Source organism: Anser brachyrhynchus (genome assembly GCF_964034855.1).
Source record: "Anser brachyrhynchus genome assembly, chromosome: 15".
In the NCBI taxonomy this organism is placed as follows: Eukaryota; Metazoa; Chordata; class Aves; order Anseriformes; family Anatidae; genus Anser; species Anser brachyrhynchus.
Window position 1 is genome coordinate 2,493,262 of NC_137733.1, and position 21,236 is coordinate 2,514,497.

Here is a 21,236-nt window from a genome sequence, read left to right on the forward strand (position 1 = left end):
TGGGAGCTGGAGGAACCTTCATCGCTGCAGCTTCAGAAGATCAAAACGGTGCATGGGAGAAGAGGCCAGAAGACTAAAATATTTCAGTAAAACTGGGGAAACTTCTGCTCATTGAATAATTTCCTTAAATAATCTGTTCTCCAAGTATTGCTTGTATTTTTTTTTTTATATACTTTTTTTATATTTAGTACAGAAACTTCTGATAGCTCATTAGCTTGAGTAAGTTTTACATATCCTTGCTGAGCCTTTCTGATGTGTTCCTTGTTGCCAGCTCCCTTTGATCTTCAGGATATGCATGTTCCACCTTGCACCCACAGCACAAAGTTCTGCACTGTGAGTCTTCTCCAAGAAGAGTTAGTCTGCTGCAGACCTCAGCAGACAAGAAAACAAGAATAGCTTTTCTTCTGCTGACCAACTCTTGTCTTGCAAAAGATGCAAAAACTGTTGTCTTTAGTAAGAGTCTGAGTGCTGAGATTTATAGTTTAAAATCCAATGTATACATTAAATACTTAGTTAAATTATAGATACAGGAGTACAGCTTTTAAGAGATCAAAATTAATCCATATTCTTTATCAGCACTGTCAGAGGCTCTGATGGAGATATTATATCCTGATTTGGGCACCATGTTTTAAAGGAAGACTGGAGGTATTCTTCAGGAAAGAATAGAACAATCAGAAATAGAGAAAACATGAGGAAAGTGTGAAAGAAGAGTTGAGCAACTGGAGAAAGGAATACGTGTCAGGGAGGGGAGAGGAAAAAGGATGACATAACTTGTGTTATATGCGTTAAAGAATCTTGCAAACAGGAATGACCAAGCTGTTATCTGTGTACCTAATAGATAGGACAAATGGAAATGGTGTTAAAACATATAAGAAAGATTCACTTTAAAAGTATATTGCTTACTGACTTGCTGAATCTTCATTACCAAAGATTTTCAGGAATGAATTAGGAATGGCACAGTTAGAGTTCTCCTGGTCTCGAGCACAAAGGGACTAGGTGACCCTCCAAGGCAGATTTTTCTCGCACTAAAAACCTGTTTCTGTCCTTGGGAATTGTGTTTAATTTACACTTTCTGATCTTTTACTAATACCACTTTCTCACACGCATATCAGTAAATATGGTTTAGATCTCTTCGACTGCCGAGAATAACAGTAAAATCATTTTATAGTACTTTAAAGAACTTGAGGATAATGTTTTGGCTGCCAGTTTATGTCTATTGGACACACAAGCCTCCCGTAGCCTTCTTGGGTTTGGTTTTAGAGTGAATTAGAAGGCTGAAGTAAGAAATGCAGGAAACTAACGGGGTGGATTTAAAGATCCGTTTTGGGGTCTTCCAATGCAATCAAAATGGATCAACCAGCCTGGGTCACGAAGTGGGGCATGCATTATCAGATAATCTGGTGCAATAACTTGACAATTTAGATTTTGATCCTGAAAATGCATGCATGGCTGACTTCATACATCTCAGTCATGTGACAGATTTAAGCAGTTTGGAGCTGAAGGTTTCCAGCCCTTAGTTTAACAGTTTCATGTATGATGAGGAGTAGAAAATTCTGAATTTACTGCTTAAAACAACCCTGCTCCATGAACTAGTGTGACTTGGTACATTCCTGAGCAGTCCCGCTTTCAGTACTTAGGGGAACAAACGTCACTCCTGCTACTTTAATAAGTAGCAAAAGAAACAGGCCAGGCCCCAAGCCACCAATAGAAGTCCTGGGTTATAGGTATCTGTGTTTGAGCTACTTCTGTATATGTCGTCTGTGCAATCTACGGTTGAACTTAAAAATACTGTGGCTGTATTTATTTTCAGCACAGATGAAAGAATTTATAAGTACATTACTCATGGAAAGCAGTTTTTAAATAATCATATTCTCATATGTTTAGGATTTGAAGCTGGCTTCCTCACATCAGCTGCACTGTTATTACCATCTTCCCTTCTAATTCCACACACCTAAAGCCACCCCCTACTCCTAAGCCGTGAGGGGTAGCCTGTCTTGCTCTAATCCTCAGAGCACCCACGTGTGATTGACACAATTTACACGTTGAATTAAATCCCAGTGGCATTAATTTAACAACCGGAGGTTGCGCAGCACAAAGATGTTTGATCATTACAGAATTAATGTATTGGAAAGGACGAGGCAGCGTTCTGGCGGGTCTTGATGTTTTTTTTTTTATTTTTTTCCCTCAAACTTTCTCATGAAGGGCTCCTGCCAGCGCGATACAACGGCAGTCCCCGCGCTGAGGGACGCCGCGATGCTCTTCTCACTAGCTGAGCGCTGGAACTGGAGTAGGACGTGCTTTCCTTCGGCCGGGAGGCGGCAGGCAGAGATGCCCGCCTAGCGCCAAGGGCACCCTTCTGCCCAGCGCCTTCCCAAGCGGCGCTTGGCGTCGCTTCTTCGAGCCCCTCGCCGGCTTCCTGCACCCACAAGGGCTTCGGCCGCCGCCCCAGGCTGCCGGGACAGCGGCCCCCAGGACCGGCCAGACCCCTGCGGACAAAAAGTTGTGACCGCGCCGCCGCCGCCGAAGCGAGGCGGTGCCGCCGCGCGGCCCGGCCGCGGCCGCTGCTCGCCGCCCCCCGGTGCCGCCGTGCGCGGCGGGGCCCCGCGGGCCGCGCCTCAGGGCGCCGCCGGGCACCCGGGCGCCGCCGCGCGGCCGCCGAGCCCGGCCGCGGAGCCCCCGCCGGGCTTGAAGGTCACCTCCGCCCGCTCGCCCCGCTCCGGAGCCGCTTTCGGCGGAGGCTGGCGAGCGGCAGCGCCTCCGCCCACAGCCGGCCAGGTCCCTGCCCGAGCGCCGCGGGGCTCCCGCTGGCCACGGCACAGCGCAGCAGCGGGAAGCCGCCCGCTTCGCTCGCCCCCTCCACCGGCCGCCGCTGCCCGCTCTGCCCGCGGGCGGGCCGGGGGCTCCGCTACCGGGCGGCGGCGGCGGGGGGGGCGCGGCGCGCAGCCGGGAGGGCGGGGAAGGGCTGAGGCGGCGGCGGCGAGGAGCCGCGTCCCGCTGCCACTTTCCCGGCGCGGCCGCTGGCTTCGGACGGGAGAGGCGCCGCGGTCGCCGCCCGCCTCTTTATGGTGAGTTCGGCCGCGGCCCCGCGGAGAGGGAATCGAGGAGGGGGGGCCGGGGCAGGAGGTGTCGCTCCCCGAAAGTTTCCGCGGCGGCCCGGGCGGGGGTCGCGCAGCCGGGGCTGCGGGAGGGAGCGGGGGGCGGCGGGGCCCCGCCTGAGCCCCTCAGGGGGAAGGCGGGAGGGAGGCGGCGGGCACGGGAGGTGGGGGCCCAAAATAAGGCAGTGCGAGAAAATGGCCAGCCGGGTTGCTGGCTGGAAGAGGGGAGATGCTCAGCTGCCGGAAAACTACTTGCCTGTAAGTCACCGGTGGTTACCTACAGCCTAGGCTATTCATCATTTCATTTTCTCCTGCATGGTTCCATCAGAAAGCAGGTGTCCGTGTTGCCTGCGTACACGTTCACTAGGTGAAGGCACGCTACGCGTGTTTTACATGCACAGGTAGCTCCACCTGGGCTGCTGCTCTCAGCAGCAGCAGCACGCGTCTGCAGTGTGACAGGGGCACGCGCTCGACATTGCCCAAATCTGTAATATGGCTGTTGGAGATGGAGCTGCCAACTTGCCATGGCGCACACAGATGGTGAGACAAATGCGGTCTAAAGTTTGAAGTGATTCACATCAGCAGAGTGTGAATGATCTTGTCCAAATCTGCAACTTTTGTTTTTCTGCTCTGACTTGCAAATGTGACGTAGCGTGCTTGAGCCTCGCGTAGGGCAGCGATGACCAGTTTTTCACATTAAATAAAATGCAGCTTATTCAATGGAATTGAATTTTAAGGTATAATAGACCTAGAAGGTGGGGTCCCAAGAATGTAAAGTCCCTTCCTTCCCTTCTCATTCTGGACTTAATTAAGAGAGGAAATACACTGTGTGTTACATTTGTCATTTAGAAGTGTGAAAACAACTACATGCATGGAATATAAAACTAGAAGTGAGATTTTTGCATTCTGTGGTGGAGATTGATGATCATGGAAGTATTACAATCTGAAATGAAGTTATTCCTCATTTCACAATCAAATAATTCTTTTTTTTTTAGAGACCAAACAGTCATAGCTGCTTGACAAAACGCATATTGAGAAGAGTGGCTGGGGTGAGGTGGGGGGGTGAGTTTTCCATGCCTATCTGAATAGATCATTTCTAAGAAAGTATTTGGTATCACATACTCCGGTTATCAGGTTTACAGTAGTGATTTAGGATAGCTCAAACTATGGTAGTTTTAGCCTATTTTTATTTTCTTTTACTTGAGCAGTTTTGAATTCATGAGGTTTTGGGAAGCTATGTAGCATTTGTGCTTATAGTCCAAATTTGCTGAATTCTCAGGTAGGCTTTAAAGGCTTGGCTACCCAAGTTTCATTTACCATTTGTTCTTCTGGTAGATACAGTTTAAAAATATGTGGCATTTCCTGAAATGAAGTCTGTGTTTATAGTTGTCAAGACTGTAGGTTTTTTTTTTTCAATTAGTACTTAGCTATCAGTAATATAGCTGACAAATATAATGAATAAAATGCGCAGAATGCTGATGATTTTGGTACTTCTTGTAATTGCAGTACTTTGTGTCCTTGAGGCGCTGAGGGTGCTTTTCTGGCTTTCATAGAAAAGATAGCCTTAAATGACAGAAATACTGTCAGGAGTCAAGTGTCGAGGAAGAGCATGGAATTGTTAATTCTTGGATTCATATTGTGATACTTCTCCAGTGTAAAATACGAGCCCGCATGTAGGACTGCAAGGTTCGATTCACAGCACTGTGAATTATTGTAGCGGTGTCTGCTCTCTCTCCATTACTAGCATGCACTGCTGATTACTGCAGAGGAGGGAGAATGGGATGTCAGTAGGCCACGGCTGCCAGTGCTGCTGGGTTTTGAAGTTTACTCTTAGTTCCCAAGCTGCAGCCCTCCACAAATCCCCTTTGAAGTTAAAGCAGGGGATAGCGAGACTGAAGGGGGCTTGGTCACTCGGGCAGGCAGTCTGTCTGCCCAGGGCATGACCAGTTTACACGTGTCATCTCTTGGAGGTTCGTGTGCTTCTTCTATGCTCCTTCTCCTTGCTTTAGCTCCTCCTGCTTTTGCTATTTGCTTATTTATTTCACCTCATGTTTTCTTCTTAGTTTATGCTCTTTCTTCTTTTTTTCTTGTTCCCTCCAAACTGTCTGTCCCCCGGTAAGCACAGGTAGTCCCTCTCTCAGTACTTCTTACTGCTTTCTGAAGGACCTGCTGCTTTTCTGCCAGTCCCACGTATTCGCTGACTTTTCCAGGTGGCCTGTGCCTTCATGTCAGGACAGCGCTGGCTGGGCATCCAGCTGTAGCAGCACTTAGAAAGACTGGGACCTTTCTTCTTCAGGAAAGTTATTTTGCCTGCATCTCCCCAGTCTTTTGTGTTCTCTGGAGGTTAGTGACAGTGCAGTAAAAGTATTGGGTGTGTACATTTATATGACTCTTACTACTACTACTGATTTAAAAATAAATTATTACCATTATTAGTATTCTAGGAATAGGAGTGGAAGAAATGTAAGAACAGTGTTTATCTGTTTGGTTTAGGTTTTAGTATTGCTGGGTTTTGGTGAGATCACAAAATTGACTCTAGTGAAAAATAAACTGAGTGGATGTGCACTTTAAGCTCCATGGATGGACTGTTCTTTTGTTGTTGTTGTTTGGTTGGTTGGTGTTTTTTTTTTTTTTAATGAAAAAGCACTTGACATCATTATTATGGGTACATTTTAGATACTTAGTGCTCTGTAGCAATGATGTGTTTGTATATAATGATATTTACTGATGCTGTTTATCAAGACATGGTAGAAAAACAAAATTACAATAAAGTTTTCCAGTTGCTGCCAGCAGGTGAGTAACATGACAGAAATTCCCCCAAGGAGATGTCCATGCAGTTACTCGCTTGGCCGTGGCGTCCTGCAGTGGAGGGGCTGTTTTGTGTCTATCCCTTCAGGTTGTTCCTGCTAGAGCAGCCACAATCCACGTTACAAATGCTCACCCTAATGTGACATTGCAGGCAGAGGATGGGAAATATGGTGGTGGTGTATGGTTGCAAATGTGTGTTCTGTATGAAGCCGATCTCTGTTTCAGTATGTGAATTAAGCAAGTTAGTGCTTAAACAACTTAAAAGGTTAGTTGGCATTCCTGTTCTCATCTAGTAGCTTGGGCCTCAGTATGTGGCATTTCCATAAGGTTTATGGAAATTTTGTTGGGCTTGATACTGTGGTAGAGGTAAAAATAGTACTTGTGGCCAGAAGTGAGCAATTAATAAGCAAAAATTATCGTAGACGTCTCCAGGAATCATATACCAATACAGTTTTTAGGAAGGACTTAATGGAAATTGTATCCTCAGTCTCACTTTGTGCGGACAGGTAAGCTGCGTTTCAGACCAGAAGAGCCATTCAGCATTCACTTGGTGTGGGCGAAGCTGTGGACAGAAGAGACCAGTCGCTGAGTTCAATAATCCAGCACCACTAATTTATCATGCTGTAGCTTTGAAATGGCAATATCTGATTTTTAAAACTAATTATCAGCATTATATACTGTGAAGATGGAATTCCCTGACCACAAGGAGATATATTACTTACAGTTGTGGAAGGCATGGGTATGTTTAACCTACAGTTTCTAAAAGCTGTATTACACTGAAAACAAAAACAAAAACCTACCTTAATTACTTTAATTGAGACTGATATACGATACTACAGCTTGAGAGAATAGAGCAGCTGAAAAATAAATATTTTCTTTTAATGATTCATTTTGTGCATCTGACAGAACAGTGTATACATACTGTTCTCTTGTATCTTGTTCCTGTTTCATGTAGGAGGAGTCTGGAGATGCTCGTTTGTAAAAATAGTACGGGAGAAAAACTGAAGAGTTTGGAAACAAGTGAATAGGCAGGTCTTAAAATAGCAAACAGAAAATTAGGTGGTTATCTGTGATTGTGAAGTCATTGAAATTAGTGGCAGATCTACTGTTGGCTGGATTGTGCAAAATTTGAATAAATAAGAACTGCGGTATTTCTTGAGAGCAGAAAGATCCTATCTCCGAGGATCCTTTCACAAATAATTAATGGGAATTCTTTATTTTTTTATTGTTGCTTTTTGTTTTTATTTTTTTTCTTAGTTGCACTTATTTATGTTAGTTTAATTCTTTTAAATAAATGCTAATATTTTTCAGTACCCATCATTATTTTCCAGTGCAAATTCTTCTCAGAAGTGTAGTGCCATGTCTGAAACTTCACGTTCTGTGTTCCTGAATGTAGTGTAAATAGGTACGGATCTTACCACCCGTTCGAGCATATGCATTTATGATTAAAAAGGAAAAGATTTATGAAGTTGTATATCAGTATTTATTGCACTTTTCATAACTGTATTATTTTGCTAAATTTTAATATGCCCAAAACTACAACTTACTGCAAATGAGATCATTTTATTTGTGTCCTTTAAGTTGATGTGTAGAAAAATGAAAGTAAACCAGAAGGAAATCTTACCTGACACAGGAGAACACTTCTGGGATGCGGGGGTTTCATGGTGTTTTATAGCAGCAGCACTGAAGCACATGTAACATTCTGAAGAGCACAACAAAGCAGTCATGTTTGATTCACAGTGTGGAATACAATTAGATGTCAAGCAACATTGAATGCCAAAGATGTGCTTGTCAGACTTCAGAAGTTTTGTTTTTTGCTAGGTAGGTGTAGTTTAATCATAGAATCATAGAAAATCCTGAGTTAGAAGGGACCCACAAGGTTCATCGAGTCCAACGCCTGGCTCTGCACAGCACAACCTAAGAGTTAAACCATCTATCTAAGGGTGCTGTCAAAATGCTCCTTGCACTCTGGCAGGCTCAGGGTCTGAGCACTGCCCTGGGGAGCCTGTGCCAGTGCCTGACCACCCTCTTGGTGAAGAAGCTTTTCCTAACACCCAGTCTGGGCTTCCTCTGTTCTGCTCCAGATTTTGTACTTTGTATAGAACCTCTCCAGAAGCAAGAATACTTATAAGCGGAGATTTTCATGAATATTCAGAAATTCATGATTGTTTCTGAAGTTTATTTTGAAGTATGAACTGTTTGGCTCTTTTAAAGGGGAAAGTAACTGTTAGGAATTTTGCATGTTCCTTTCAGAAATGTAAAAAATGTTTGAAGGTTCTGTGATAGAAAACACGTATACAATTCTAAAACTCTTGCAATTTTTACGAGGCTAGTTAAAAAACCACCACCAACAAAAACCAAGAACATTTTGCAACTTTGGATGCAGTTTTAAAATCCTTTGTTTCCAAATAGCAGGATGGTATTGCAGCTAATTCTCTGAAAGGAGGAAGGTAAATACATGAATTTAGACTGACAGATGCCTTACTGCCTAGCTATGCAATACACTGCCTTAAAATTAAGACAGCTGTCGGGAGTGGAAAGCGCTGTACCACGAATGGGGAGTGTCAGTGCGAGGCTGACTGCAGTCACTCAAGCTGCTGTGAAAATCACTGAGCAAATTCGTAGCCATTAACATAATTGTCATTCTACTTCAGATAGAAATGCAGGTGGGAATATTGTTACAGTAGGTAGAGCTGAGAGGCCTGGGTTGTGTTAAAAGGCAAACATGCAAAACTAAATCACTTTTAAGGTAAGTGGCATGATGGGGGCGGTAGGACCAGATGCAGCTGTTTGTGGCCAGCGTTGCAAGCACTCCAACAAGATGCATATTCTCGTGGTTGACAAAACACCTGGGTTCAACCCTGCAGTGTACAACCCTGGATAGTTTAGGGTACAAAACAACAACAAAAAGAATGACAAGCAAACAACATAATATATTTTAAGCAATTGCTATTTTTAAACCTTCTTATCATTAAACAAGTAGCAGTGAGAGCTGGAGTTAGTGAGTCTGGCTTCCTTCTGTGTTTTGTAGTTCACTGATTTTGAGTGTGTCAGGGTGCTAGTTGCGACTAAAACTTTTCCTTTAGGGCATTTATTAATCACTTTTCTGCTGGATTTTCTAGCATTTAGCAAGGTGTGAATACATGTCGATGTACTCTTCATAGGGTCTTGCTCTTCTAATTGTTTGCTGGTTCCACAGCATTTCTATGAATTTCATTCTCTCTGCATTCAGTCTCCTTTTTACACATGAGCAAATACTGTATGATCAGAACAACAAGAAGCCAGCCTGAAAATACGTTTTGTTTCCTGAGAAGTTCAGGAAAAAAACTCGAGGTAGAAAATTTCAACTCTGAATGTGTGCTGTTCTGAAGGCATCCATATGTGAAAGTGTGGGTAGAAATTTTAAGTTATTATTTCAAATCAAAGTTTTCTTAAAGCAGTTGTAGTGAAGTACACAGGTCGAATAAAATCTAGTCTTACTGGGCAGTTGTGTTAAAAATAACAGGAAAAAAGATTTGATATGTTAAAATCAACACCATCATCACATGAGATAAAAGAGCAGTGAATTTGGATGCCCTGGTGAGAAAGCCCAATGCTGTTGCAGCTGGCTGGTTTACACCTAGGTTGCTCTGTGGTCTGTCTTTGGGGTATTTTTTGGCTTGTCTTTCACATATCTGTAGCTCACACATGAGAAGAAACATGCAGAAAAAGGTTACACATACAAAACTATCATCTTACAAAAAGTGACAATACAGTGTAGAGTTTTGCATTTTGGTAGAAAAATTCATGTTAAGTCTTTAATGAACCACAAACAAGCCTGGATCTCGAAATGTTGTGTAATAGTCTTGCTGTCTTGAAAAAACATGTCTCCTGTATCTCTGTTCATTGTATACAGACAGTTTTCTTTTACAGACGTATCATGGCTGATGAACAGGCAGTACTGGTCCTTGGATAGCCACTTTTGGAGTTTCTGTATTTACCTTGTGAATTTGTTGTTTTATTAAATAGGTCTTAGGTGTCTGATTTTTTTCACCGTATGTTGTATGGGATCAACATTTTATAGTTTGAGAAGAGAGAAACAGACAATATTGAATGGCACTGATCCAAGCAAAAGGCTTGGCATTCTGTGAAGTATTGTTTTTTGATATAGTAGTGGCAAAACCAGATAGATATTTTTTTTTTTGGGGGGCTGCTGGTTGAAAATAAGGCACAATAATGACTGTGGGTAGCAAAATAAACACTTAAGATAAAACTCTTAGCATTTTTTCTTACAAAAATAGGGATTATGCAATGTTATGGAGCTATTTCCTTGAGCAAATGAACTTGATGAAGATCCTGTCAACAGTCCCTATATAAAAATATAGAATACCTTATGAAACACTCATTGCAGAATAATCTTCCATCTTCAAAGTTAGGTAAATTCTGTAAGCACTTTGCCTTGGGATGCAACACACTGTGTTGCCTGGACACAGAACTTAGTCTGGCTTCTTTGGTGGGAAGGATGGAGAAAGCATCGGTTTCAAGTCGTGCTGTTGCGTTGTTGTCTTTGATCAGTGGCACAGGAAATAATTTGATGAAATACTGTCTTCTGCTACAATGAAACTCTACGCTAAAGCTCTAGGCTAAAAAAAATTCTCACTCCACCACAGACAGTCCACTCTGTGTGTGAGTAGTTACTTAAATGTCCTTTCCTCCAGCTTCTGAGATGAACTGCCTAAAATGTCATCTACCACATGGTGATACCCATTTTAAGTCTGCAACAGTATAAATGCTAAGAAAGTCCCAGAGTGCAGTTTGAATTGAGCGACACAGAGTTACTCAGCAGGAAGATTAATGGATCTAGATATCCTCCTGATCTTTCCGTGATATTAGACCGTCTTTTCCCACTTCTTAATTTAGGACACTCTCCAAATGGCTTCTTCACTTTGTGATGACCTCTTCTCTGTTGCCATCGTGATAATATGTTAGTCTGCAGCTGCCTCCACGGGAGACCGATTGGGTTTCCCCTGGTCATTACAACTATTGAGCTCCTGCCAAATACAAAAATTGACTATATTGCATGTTTTGCACACTTGCTTCATTGTGTATGTCCTCAACTTAAATAAAGGTTATTTCATTATTACTGTTTCTGATCTCTGATACCTACCCGTGAGCTTTTGTTTTATGTTTTCATTCCTTTGTTTGGTTTACAACGTTGCTTTCATTTTGGTCAATGCTGAATCTGTTCTGAATCACTTACAGATTGTAACCAATTATTAAGTATTTTATGCCACGATGGAAAACATCAGCGATAGAGCCCTGTTGTCAGGTGGAGCAGGTCAGTGCCTTATTTGTAGCCCGCTGCAAAGAGCACTTTGCGGTGCGATGGACAAAGAGATCCTTTTGCTTTGTATAAGCCTTATTCAAAAATCCTATCTTCTTTGATACTGAAGGCATGTTTTACTCCTCCCACTGTAAAACGCCTTAAGATCAGTCAGCTTTGGTGCCGATAAGATCTTTCCTCCTCGCTTTGTGAACTGTCATATCCAGTGAATGAGCTGATGAATCAGAGCTTGTTGGGACATACTGGTTCAAATGAACAGAATGATGCAGTCAGATAGTTTGGCCTCCGTATCATTTTGGGTATGGTTCTGTTTTCAGCAATTGCCATTTTATTGCAGCAAAAGTATGTATTCAACTCTTGGTGATAACACTTCTGATTTGTTTCCCCTATAATTCGGTTAGCCTGAGGTTTTCGTGTAAGTCATGTTTCAGCCCTCTTGGTTTTGTTCTTGCCCTTGAGTTAACCCAAGCTTCATTTCATTTTATCCATATAAGATATGTATATTGGTTGCAAAGTGAGTGGATTTTCAAAAGGACTTAAGGGTTCCTAGAAATCTCATTATGTACAAAATTGCCTGCAGAGAAAACTAAGTATTTTATTATATTCTAGATGTGAAGGTGCTTATTTGATGTTGTGTTTCCAGGAGTGCCTCGTAATAGCCCTGTGCAGTCCTGTGAGGTTCTGTAGAACTGTGCGGGCCCCCTGGAGACAGCTGGCAAGTACAGTGAGGTCGTGGTACCTTCTCGGAGTCCTGAGCAGCAACACTGTCTCTGAGGGAAAGAATAATTTATTTGTTTGTTTCGGTCTTTTTTGAAAATATTTTAAAGTGATCACATTTAGGAAGATACAATTTCCTTGTAAGCTCTATACAAAATATGTAACTTATCAGTAATACATGATACAGAACAAGACAGTAAACTATAAATAAAAACAAATAGCTAAAAAATTACACATGACCAAGTCATAAGAATGTCTTATTTTAATAAAAATGCCCATCCTTTCTGTTCCCAGAGTCCATAGTATTGTTCCAGTTTCTTTACAAATCAGACCATTTTTGCTTTTGCACTTTCTAATCTTAGGTTTTTACACTGAGAGCTCTGTCAAATTTGCTTGCTACAATCAAGAGAAATGAAAGGCTTTCTGGTCAATTTAAAGTTTTTTTCTTCTAAAAAAATACACTAGTCTTGTACTATTTATATATTACGGTCTCCATTTGTATTTAGTAGAATTATTTCTACTTTGAAAAGAAAAAAAACGGATCTTTGCAGACGTATCATGTTAGCCTTTTTAATATGTGTATTTCCCTAAATGTGGCACTTTGCCAGTTCAGATTTTCTTTTTTATTCTTCTCTGTTGGTTCTGGAGCTACCAAGGTAGAAGTAGCAATTAAGTTTTATTTTTGCTAGCCTTGCAGCCATCTAGTTATGCTAAAACTGCTGTTTAGCAAAAAGGCAAGGAAGGAAGGTTTGCATGAGGCATTGTAATAACACCGGGGTCTGAAAGAGCTATTGTTCTGAGAATACAAGAATTCTAAATGCTTTGAACATCTATGTATTTCTTTTCATAGTTTGTTGCTCTCAGTTTGCCTCTGACAGAAGTTGCAGGCGGAGGGCTGTAACTGCAAATCACTGTGTCGTGCACAATGTCTGATAGACTGACATAGAGAAACTTAAATTTTTTAGGTTTTGTCAGCTTTGTCAGTACTTTTACAGTGGGGGAATAAATGATGAAGGGTAATAGAACGAACAGTTTGACATACATGGTAAAATCCCTTTTGAAAGAACATCAGTGCACTGCTGATGAGCATCAGTGGCACATGTGAGTAACGTGTTGCTGTAGTCACACACGTGAGCACATGCATAAACAAACGCACATTGTACATCAACAGGTATACACAAAGTACCAACGTGTTATATATTGTACCAAATCTTTTGTGTCTCCTCCTCTAAATGTCCGGTGTCTCTGACCTGTGTTTCTGATGACAGCAGCTGCTTGTATTTAAGGCTTATCCTGTATCAGTTGGCTTTTAGAGGGAAGTTGCCATAGGACTCTGTCTTCTTGGCAACTTCTCAGCTGCCTTTTGTGTAATTACCAGTAGTAATACAGGCAAAAATCACGTCTCTGAAGAGTTAATGGTGATGCAGGTAGTGGTGACTTCATTCACTGCTGTCAACTGGACTGGAGTAGTGAACTTCACAGCAGCTGCCACAGAGTTAAAATTCGGATTGTCTTGAAAATGTGATGAACTGTGGTGCAGCCGATGTGTGATTGGCACTGTATGCCTGACAAATGCTGCTCATTTGGTGTGGTAGGTTGCTGCTCTTGTTGCTTTTTTTTGCATAAAAGAACAATAATCGGGCATGAGTAATTCTTAGTATCAGTGTTGTTTTATAAGAGTGTCTTAAAACATGTACAAGTTTTAATAAATGTTTATTGTAGCCAATTTAATGCTTCTCTATGTTAAAGCTTTGCAAGCAGGCTGAATGGCTGAATAAAGGAAAAATAAAAAGTCTGTGATGTCGGAGGAAATTTTTTTCTTTCCATATTTGTCCTGAGGAAAATTAGCAAAATAAGATGTGAATCCAAACTTCTAACGTAAGTAGAAATTCTCCTACTGGATATTGAATTCTGCAATAGTTTTTTTTTTTTTTTTTTTTCCTGCTAAAGGCATTAAATATTTTATAACTGATTTATACAAGAAGCAGGAATACTGGAAACCAATTTATTACATCAAAGGTTTTATTTAGTTTAGTTTTCTCAGGTGATCATATATTTCAAGTTGCTCAAGAGTCGATTAAATACAAATTAGATTGAAATCTTGATTGCTCTAGTCCTCAGAATAGTTTTGTTATGAACTTTCATGCTACGTGATAGCACTGTCCATAGGCAAATAATACATTCAAGTAAGGAAGAACTCAAGAGCAAGTGAGCCGGGTGACAGGCTCTCCATTTCTACTTGTTTCTGACTTTTGTTTGTCAAAATCCAACTATTCAGCACCTGTGGTCTGTTAGCAGAGGGTTATGCTTTGCCTGTGAACGAATGCTCTTTCCAGGGCATAAATGGATGCATCTGTACTATAGTTGAGGTAAATTTTCACCAGTAAATTGCCTTCATTAGTTCTCTAAATGTGTTTAAATCAAACACTGCACTTGTCCTATTGGTAGTTCTTAGGATTATGGTGCTGGTGCCTTCTAATAAGGACATCCACATTGCCGTAAAAAAAGGCTTGCTGAGTTACGCAGTACCAACACCTCCCATTGCAGTTTGTGTTTATTTTGCTTTTTAAAATGCTGTATATTTTGGTCTCAAATTTCGTCTTCTTTGAAGATCTCCAAAGCTAATACGGTTAGTGCTAGAAGCAGCTAAAGAGCTACAGATTTTCTCTTGTTTAAATCAAATGGAAATAATATTGATCATAACAGGGAAGAGAAACACTGTTGGTGTCTTCTAATCGTTTATCATTTGGGCTCCTCTTGTTACTCCCCTCCTTAGTTTTGCCAATACACAACAGAGCAGTTCAGAGTAGAGCTTGAAACATGAAGCATCTGTGCTCTTTGAGTCGTCTGAATTGCTAAGAAGAAAGCTGGTCTTTTATTTTTTGATGCATCAGAGCTGATATTTGTGCAATGGCTTTGGCAGCAGCATGTGTTGGGTTGACTGTGGAAAATCAGTGGTCCTGTGGTCCTACAGTCAGAGGGTAGCTTTGGCGAACCCCAGATGATGTTCTTTTTACTCTTTTTAAACCCTTTTTAAAGAGTAGAAGGATTATAGGATTTTAATACCACATTCCCCACCCCCCCTTTTTTTTTTTTGTTTGTTTCTTTTTAAAATCTGTTCTGCTGATGTTTAGTATATAAGAATTTTAAATAATTTGATAAAACTGTCTCAAACAAAGAAACTGAAGGGGAATTCCAAGTGAACTATTAGACCTTGACACTTCAGCATGGGTAGGCCTTCCAGACGAGATGCTGAAATAGTAAGAGGTGCCTCGTCTTAGGACTGTGGAAACCTGCACACCTGTGAAAGATGGACAAACGGGATGAAAGACGGATCACAGAATCCCAGAATGGCCATGGTGGGAAGGGACCTCTGAAGATCATCCAGTCCAAGCCCCCTGCCAAGCAGGATCACCTAGAGCACGTTGCACAGGCTGATCCAGGCGGGTTTTGAATATCTCCAGAGAAGGAGACTGCACAACCTCTCTGGGCAACCTGTCTCAGTGCTCTGTCACCCTCACTGTCACAGTACGACCTGCGTGTTTCTTATGATAGTTGAACATGTGAATTGGATAGTGTCTGCCATGGAGTATGTGAGTAGTTTGGGTCTGGTGAAATCGGTTATGAATTACTTGCTCTTATGCTGATGCTGTACACGGTGCAGAAACGCTTATGGCTTCATTATTGGGTCTCTCTGTGTTTCAGTGGGGCTGTCAGCTCTGTCCCCTGGCAAGCTACAGGGCCCGTGAAGACTTGATTTTACATTCCCGTTTACTGTTTGCTTTGCTGGAAAGGTTAGTGTGTACTGCTGTCTTTCTCTATGTAGAAAGTTGCATGAACTGTTGTTTCATGGCTGAGACGTACAAATGTGAGCCAGACAAGCTGGTACTGCCTCTGCTTCTCAGGAAAATGTATTTATTTTTCTATTGGGCTGTGAGGTTTAGTTACACATTTGCAAGGAAAAGAGCTGTGTATATTTTCATTATTAAAAACTACTGCTACTTGTTCTAATACGTCTAGCCTAAGAAATACGGCTGCTGGTTTGAGCATCTAATAAAATACACAAGTGCATACAGTGAAAATACAGACAAATTATGGTTTAGAAAGGTGAATTTGGTGTTTTTATATTTCCTTTCACATCTTTGAAATTCAGTGATATGTATATATCTAATTAACTGTCAAAAGCGAGTGACTTTGCAGCTGACTGTTGGTTTGGAAATGCAAAACATTAAGGACTGTATTTAAGATTTCCACTAAGCACAGCTCGGCAAATTGTTCATATTCTATGCTTTGTATCACTTTTTCTAATACTAAATCTATGCCTCAGTATGTATTTGCAACATATCTGAGTTGTTGACTCAGTATGAACTACAGTTTTGAATTTCTTCTATTTTCCATTTAAATTATTAACCATAAATTTGCATTATAGCACACACGGGGGAGGAAACTTTAAGCTATGATTCCAACAGCAAGCATTAAATGAATATATTGGAAACTTCAAATAAGAAATTCAGAAGTGTATGGTGATTAGAGAATATTCCTTATTCACTATGATGCCAAATTATAGCCGCTTTAGGAACTCTGTGCGTTAACCAGAATTTCTGCCTTTTGCATGCTGTAGTCTTGAAACCTCTTCAGTTCTGTGGACTACGTTCTGGTTAGAAAAACACCCAAAATACCTGTGGTGATTGTGTCAAGAGATGGATAGTGGATCTTCTCCCATGTATTTTGGTACCACGCTCAGTATGTGGTTTATTAGATGCTTTGGAGTTGTGTATACATATATACTTGTGTTATGGTGCTAATACAAATACAATCCGTTCTTTCAATTTGCTAGCTGTTAGGCTGAAACAGTACATCCATTGCACGAGTCTCGCCTGAGTGACAACTTTAGCATCAGCTTTACTTACATGCTGGGATAGTAAATTAGTAATACTGGTCTTTTGTTGGTAAAGAAATTAGGGATATAATAATTTGAATGTAAATTGTCTGCCCTGTCACTAAACATTCTTATACAACATAGGCACAAATGATTTCTTGTGGTACTTACTGAGGTAAAATACAAAAAGAGAAGCTTGTTTTTGTACACTGTTTAGCTACAGAATGCTGTGCACACTTTAACATTTGTAAGTATAGAATATTGTATACATTTGGTTTATTAAGGTATGGACAATGTTAATTTGTTATGCAAACAAGATAGATAAGAAAGAAAGGTTGAGGGCATTAAATCCTAATCTAGAGAAATGAATTTATAGAATGCCAGCAGATGTCAGTATGTTCTTGTCACACAGATCCCTTTTTTTAATAATAATTGTTTTTAATTCAGTAATATGAAAGGAAGTAATAAGTGCTGTAACACTGTCTTCATGCTGGTCTATTTAATTCAAATATTTTACTTGAAAGAGTTTTTTTTTTTTTTAATCTAGATCTGGTCTGACACAGTATTGATGTACATACTTGCATTCACTGCATCACTCATCAGACTGCAGAAAGCATGTACTAAGAGTATAGCTTAAAATGCTTTGCTAAATGGGGAAGTTTTATTCATAGTGTAGTGCCTTTGTTTCTAATTGAACATTTTTTCTGTAGAACTTCATATTTGTATAATTTCCTTCATGTATTCTGAGACATTTTGAAAATTCCAGCACACTTTCTTTCTGTTTGTGTAGCTAGTGAATGTATTTAAAGTCTGTGTTTAATCAAATCTTCCTCTCTAATTTGGAAATTATTTTGTTTTGTGCTGTTTATGCATGGTAATCAAAAAGATGCTGTAGCTATCACTTCAGAATTTTTATTTCATTTTCTTTCTTTAACCCTCTTTTTGAGCTCTGTCATCTCAGAGTTTGTCTTACATGCAATATCTACTTCTCAAGATTTATTCTGTCTTCTCATCTCAGATTGTTTGCAAAATTTCTAGTTCGTTCAAGTGAGAATTGAGGTAGACAAAGCAGATAAGTAAGATACCTACCTCTGGAGTAAAAAACATACGGCATTACTGAAGCTGTAGTTGTGGAAATAAGGCTATTTTCTTTGCAAAGAGTAGTTTTACTGCATTTGCTCATAATACTATTTCCAAAGATGCAACGATGTAAACATGCAAAATCCTGTGAAATTTCATGTCTAAAGTAGTTCTAAGCAACTTTTTGCACGATGTACTGACATGGTTTAATCTAGGGTTTGGCTTGATCACTTGGAACTGCATCAAATAAATTAGAAATTGATATTTCTTTTTTGTTTTAGTGGGAAAATGCAGATATTTGAGGATCTGCATGTGAAATATTTGGAAATGTATTTTTTTTTTTTTACTTAAAATATAAAGCAAAAATATTTTTCTCCATTGAATAAAAAATAAGAAGCTCCAAGCAGTATCATTTATTGTTTTGACATATTTTCTACTATGGCAACATAAGCACATTCTGATAGTTGATGTTATTAACAGGCTCTTATGTCTTTCTCAAACCTGCAAAGTATATACATAAATAACTTGTTTATATAGCTGGTAGTGGTATTGCACCTTGGACTCCTGAAAATTGTGTCAATTATTATTATATTACAATAATATAATAATTATATCATTGTTATAAGCATTATATCTCTATAATGCTTAACAATAAACATTTCTAAAAAAACTGTATTTCACTGAAATTTGTGGTCAGCCTGAAAGACTGTTACTTTTACTGCACCCAAAAGTTTTATTTATGAAGATGTAGGCCTTAAAAATAGGAAAGTAAGATAAGGAGAGGGAGATGCTTTTCTTATGACAATATGGATCAAAATATCAAATGTGAGCATTTACATGTGGCTTGCAAAGCTTGCTCATTCAATCTGTGTGTTGATGTACATAAGTTGAAAGCAGATGAATGACAGAGTTGTTCATTTTGGCCATATAGTTCATATGTAAATGTTTGAAAACGTGATCTTGCTGTCAAGATGGTGAGAAAGTAACACAATAAACCTTGAAATTTATTTCAATCAGTTATGCATTAACAATGATATTAAAACTTCTCCAAGTTTATAATTTTTTCTTGAATACAACTTTCATTAGATTAGAATTTAAACTTTCCTACTTGTGTTTATGCTTTGTGTAAGAGTTTACTGGGAAAACTATTCCAAAGATGATCTAAAACATCATTACGAAAGTTTCTGAAAACACTTCACGTTCCAGATAAGCTCTTAGTTAGTGAAGAATGCAGCTGTCAAAGATTATTTTCAATTAATTTTCATGTTTGTGCACATGTTTACAAGTAGTCCAATTGTTTGTACTTTGGTCAGGTAAGAAGGTACTGTTCTGCATCATTCTAGGTTTTATAAAAATACCTCCTGGTGGACCCTGTTTGTCTGAACTGAAATAGATAAAGGTCATGGCTGCAGTTTACAGATGGTTTTGAGCCTAGAAATTTCTGGAAAAATGGCATCTGTTATAATAATTATATGCTTGCATTCCTTAAAGCTTAGTCTTTTATATAGATCTAAACTATAAAGTGAACTATAAAACTTTTGAAACTTGCTGGAGCTACATACAAGTCTAGATGGCTTTGGTCATCTATAGTACCAAAAAATCACGCACCTTCAAGTTTCCTGCAACATCTAATACTTTTAATAGCATCCCTTTGTTAATTTTGGCTTTGGTAGCTTCATAAAGGCCCATGAAGCTATCCAGAGAGGGGCTTACTGTGATATTCTTCACCCCCCTTTAATAAGAATTTTAGCAAACATCTACCCTCAAATACATTTAAGTTTGTTTTATTGCAATTTGTTCCCCCCCCGACTCATTGAGAATGTTTATAAGAATAGATTTTCGATTAAATTAGACTGTTTATTGAAACAAAATCATAGCAGGGTTTACTAGTGTAATCCGATCTCAGTGTTCTTAAATATAATACATACAGCTTGCATGCTTTCCTATAAAAATAATATAAAAAGTTTCCCCCCAAACCAAATAATGACTTTTTGATTGTTTTTATTAGCAGGCTTGTCATGCAGAATGGTAAAAAAGAATATATCTTTTTTTTTGTATGGTGGAAATACAGTGCAAGGAGTGGCAGGTTCTTTGATGGAAATGGACAAGTAACCCATTGAGAAACAGTCATCTAATACAGTAATCGGTGAACAGACAAAGAATCCCAATGAGGTATGCACCTCAATATACATTTCTCTTCCCAAAAGAAAAATTAAAAATGTGATAAATGGGGCATTATAAAGGTGACCGATCACGGGAAGATAGAAGTGGTAACTCCACAGGTAACATTCTTGGTTGTCATACTCCTGGTGCCCTGGCAGAAGTGCTACTGCTGTGGTTTGAGAAATGGAAGCTGAAAGTCTGACGAGCCATATTTCCAGCTGAAATTTAGAAACTTACTTGTTTAAAAATGTATTTATAAAAAATATGATATAGTTTTCCAAATAAGGTAATTTGGGAGATGGACTTAGAATGAGTGTGAAGATTTTCTTAATTTGTTCTCTATGAGCTACAAAATTTCATACATGAAAAAAATATGTAGTTCTCAGAATAGCACAGGGATTGTACAAGATTTTACCAGTAAAACATCTGATTGCAGTTTAGTTTTAACAACAAAGTTCAGCAATAACTTTTAATTTAAAGATTTTTCAGTTTGGCAGTTACTTACGCTGCCTAATTCCTGAGGATTTCCTTTAAAAAGAATGTCCAGAACACCAGGTGTATTGTCATCTCTGCTTTCTACCCTCTTCTTCCTTTGCTGTTTGGTGCCGTGACAGCCCCCTCTCAGGTTGCACTGGGAATGGGAAGCAACCACCCAGATGCTAAGTGGAGCTTTCACTATCTCACTTACAAGGCAGAAAAAGACTACAAGGTAGAAGAAACTGATAGGGTTCCCGTTGCTTGAAAGAAGACATCAGAACAACGAGTCTTCTGTAAAAGAATAGATAGTTGAAATACAAATAGAAAGGAGCACGTGGAATAAGTATTGCTAGTACTACAACTGCCCTGCCAGACCCATAGCTAGTTCTTTTGTTCCCCACTACCACAACCAACGTGCACCATCAGTCATGCTTCTCCATTAGTAGCTGCTTCCATTGCCTGAAGATAAGAGGGAGAGGGTCAACAGTACAATGGTGATTATGGGGAGGAGTGCTGTTGTCTTTTCAACTTATTCCATCAAAAGGATTGTTGCTGATTTTGCTATCAGACCAGTTACTGCTGCAGGGGTAACTGGCTGGCTGGTACCCCAAGGTGGCACCATGCTGGCTGCCACCACCCACTTGCTCATGCCCCTCTCCAAGTGGGGCAGGGAGAAAATGAGATCAAAAAGCTC

At 40.0% G+C, this 21,236-nt stretch overlaps 1 protein-coding gene across 3 annotated transcripts in view; it reads left to right on the plus strand.

The window, feature by feature from the left end:
* The first annotated feature begins 2,640 nt into the window (after positions 1–2,640).
* RBFOX1 (RNA binding fox-1 homolog 1) overlaps positions 2,641–21,236 on the plus strand; it is an 868,680-nt gene continuing 850,084 nt past the window's right edge. For 2 of the 3 annotated variants that reach the window (XM_080557058.1, XM_080557064.1), the window contains exon 1: positions 2,641–3,065. In XM_080557058.1, coding sequence (XP_080413184.1) covers positions 3,063–3,065 — 3 coding nt within the window. In that variant the 5' untranslated portion in view covers positions 2,641–3,062. Of the gene's footprint in view, positions 3,066–3,275; positions 3,354–21,236 lie in introns of those variants that run through there. The other variant, XM_080557047.1, reaches the window with a different exon arrangement.